At 48.8% G+C, this 2277-nt stretch overlaps 1 protein-coding gene across 1 annotated transcript; it reads right to left on the reverse strand.

Annotated features, from left to right (window-relative positions):
* Positions 1–68: 68 nt before the first annotated feature.
* PPTG_22608 (hypothetical protein) lies at positions 69–534 on the reverse strand (the record flags this gene model as incomplete). Its single annotated transcript, XM_008905214.1, has 2 exons — positions 69–74; positions 139–534. The coding sequence occupies 2 exons, from the start codon at positions 532–534 to the stop codon at positions 69–71; spliced, it is 402 nt and encodes a 133-aa protein (XP_008903462.1).
* Between the last annotated feature and the right edge of the window lie 1743 nt (positions 535–2277).

The following is a 2277-nucleotide window of genomic DNA, read 5'->3' on the forward strand; positions in this document are numbered from 1 at the left end:
CTTTAAATATTCGCACAGCCCGATTGGAACTCCTCGCGGCTCATCCAGGCCTCCGCGACCAAAAGGGTTCAGCTCTACAAAAACAAACACCCAAAACGACGGATCAAAATCCGAGAGTATACTTGAAGACCGGCGCACAATGGCATTCTGTCTCTCGATAAAAGCTTGCACCCGTTGACTGTCACTCCCCACATTGTAGTCTGTGACTAAAGCGACGGTGGTAATTTCTTCAGTTTCGTCCGGTTCTGCGGCATCTGCGAAAGGTGGTGCAGGAGCGTTAAATCGTCGGCACGCCTCGTCCAAACCCACTACATTACCCGGAGAAGCCCCACCCGCGGTCCCGTCAGTCCGATCCAGCACGACTTGCGTTTCGGTAGCAACATTGCTCTTCGTAAAGGCATCTGAAGCCTCGACACGCTTAAAAAGATGATTATAATTTTGGTACCATTGCAGCTGCTCCAGCAATCGTTGAACACGCGCCTCATACTTCTTAAACGTGGCAGTCTTTTGTAAAGGCGTCATGCTCCCCACCATTGTAACGCCTATTGTTCCATCGGATACGACCTGTCGTGGTAGCAAATCAACAGGAGTAGCCGGGTCAGCCCTCAAGTATTACGCGTGTGCTCCGATCGCGGTATGCTTCCCCAGTCTTAGAACAGAAAACATTCTTGTAGGTTGAGCCTGATTTAGGATCGCGTGTTCCGTGGGGGTTGTGTCGGCAAACGCAGCAGGTAAACACCCAACGTATAGTCCGTTAGCTATCGTAAACTTAGGTGCTTGGTGAAGATGCTTATTCGTTAACGACTGGTAGCACGCTTTACATAACTGCAATTTGAACCCGTCGTGGTGGTCTCCAATAACACATTTAGCTGATAACAACGTTCCAGTCAGAGCTGGGACCTTGTGGGAAACGTCGTAATACTGGTACAGTTTAGGAGGCAGCCCTTCGGGTCGCCTAAGGCGCTTTTTCATTGCACCAATAATGGTATGTGATGTTGCCACCAACCGCTCTTCCATGTCTTGGCTAGAATGCCAACAGTCGCACACATAGCACACATCCTCGCCCATGACCGAATTAGATAGGCGTTTTGTGCATTAATTGTAGATCCGATCGAGAGTAGACTGAGACACAGCTTCCGAAAAAAAAATCACTTTGGGAACGCTTTCGAGGTTTTCGCTCACGATCAACCGCTACCGCTTGCTCCATTGTTGACATGTTTTCTGCGAGCTTTGCTGAGGCCGCCATTTCCCCGCAAGTTGTGGCGACGAACAGCTTTTGCAAATACTAGGAGCCTTCGTGACGAACCTAATTCAGTGTTTTCATGGTGTACCAAGCGTGTTTCTCTGAAAATATTGGGGACGAGGCTGTTGAACGATTATAGAACCGCACACCGCTGAGGCGAACCTTTTCAGTGTTTTCCAGGCGTAGTAAGCGTGTTTCTCTTACGGATCCTGACAAAAGCGGGGTCGAGACCGTTCAACGATTATATAGAGTCATAGAGCGCGGCTTGTAGACGAACCCACGAACGAGTACAGTACATATGACCAGTGAATCTTCTAAAAAGCACTGAGAACATCATATCGCGGTTATGACCCTTAGAATTAATGGTGGAATATAGCAGTTAAATTCCAATACATCAGAAAGAACGAGACGGGTAATATCCCTTTTGACCAAAGTTACTAGCTACTTGGTTCACCTTCTTGTTTTTTTTATGTTGTATTGCTCCTTCCATCAATCTAGAACCGCATTCTGTAGCCTGTCTGTATCGTCCGACCCGCAACGGGGGGCAACGAGGCGGTTAACCCTTTCGCGAGCCACTTTGGTAAACTATAGTATACAAATCTAGGATAGTCGGTATCAAAAGGAGGCATTTTGCCTCCTTTAACATGGCTACATCGTCGTACTTAGTTGAAACCAGGAAAAGGGAGCATTCTGCTCCCTTTTATCGCGAAAGGGTTAACTATCAAAAAGGAGCGGCGCTTAGAATTTCGGTTGTCCAGCCGTGAACAGTCGCCCAGTACGCAACAACCGCCGGCTTGAGAGTGTCGCGGTAATTTTCGCTTACCCATCTGGCCATATGGTAGTCTCCCCGGCGAACGCACCAGTCGAATGCATCTCTGCAGCGCACTTGCCGGTTTACACACACATACTCCAGTATCGTAAGATGTCCTCTGATTGCGGCAGCATCCATTCCGTGTGTTGTCAGGGCGCCGAAGTGGTTCTGGTGAAGCCAAACCACGCCATATAAAAATGGCCGTGAGCCGCTGCTCTGGCCA

Source organism: Phytophthora parasitica (assembly GCF_000247585.1).
Source record: "Phytophthora parasitica INRA-310 unplaced genomic scaffold supercont2.19, whole genome shotgun sequence".
NCBI classification, from domain to species: Eukaryota; Oomycota; class Peronosporomycetes; order Peronosporales; family Peronosporaceae; genus Phytophthora; species Phytophthora nicotianae.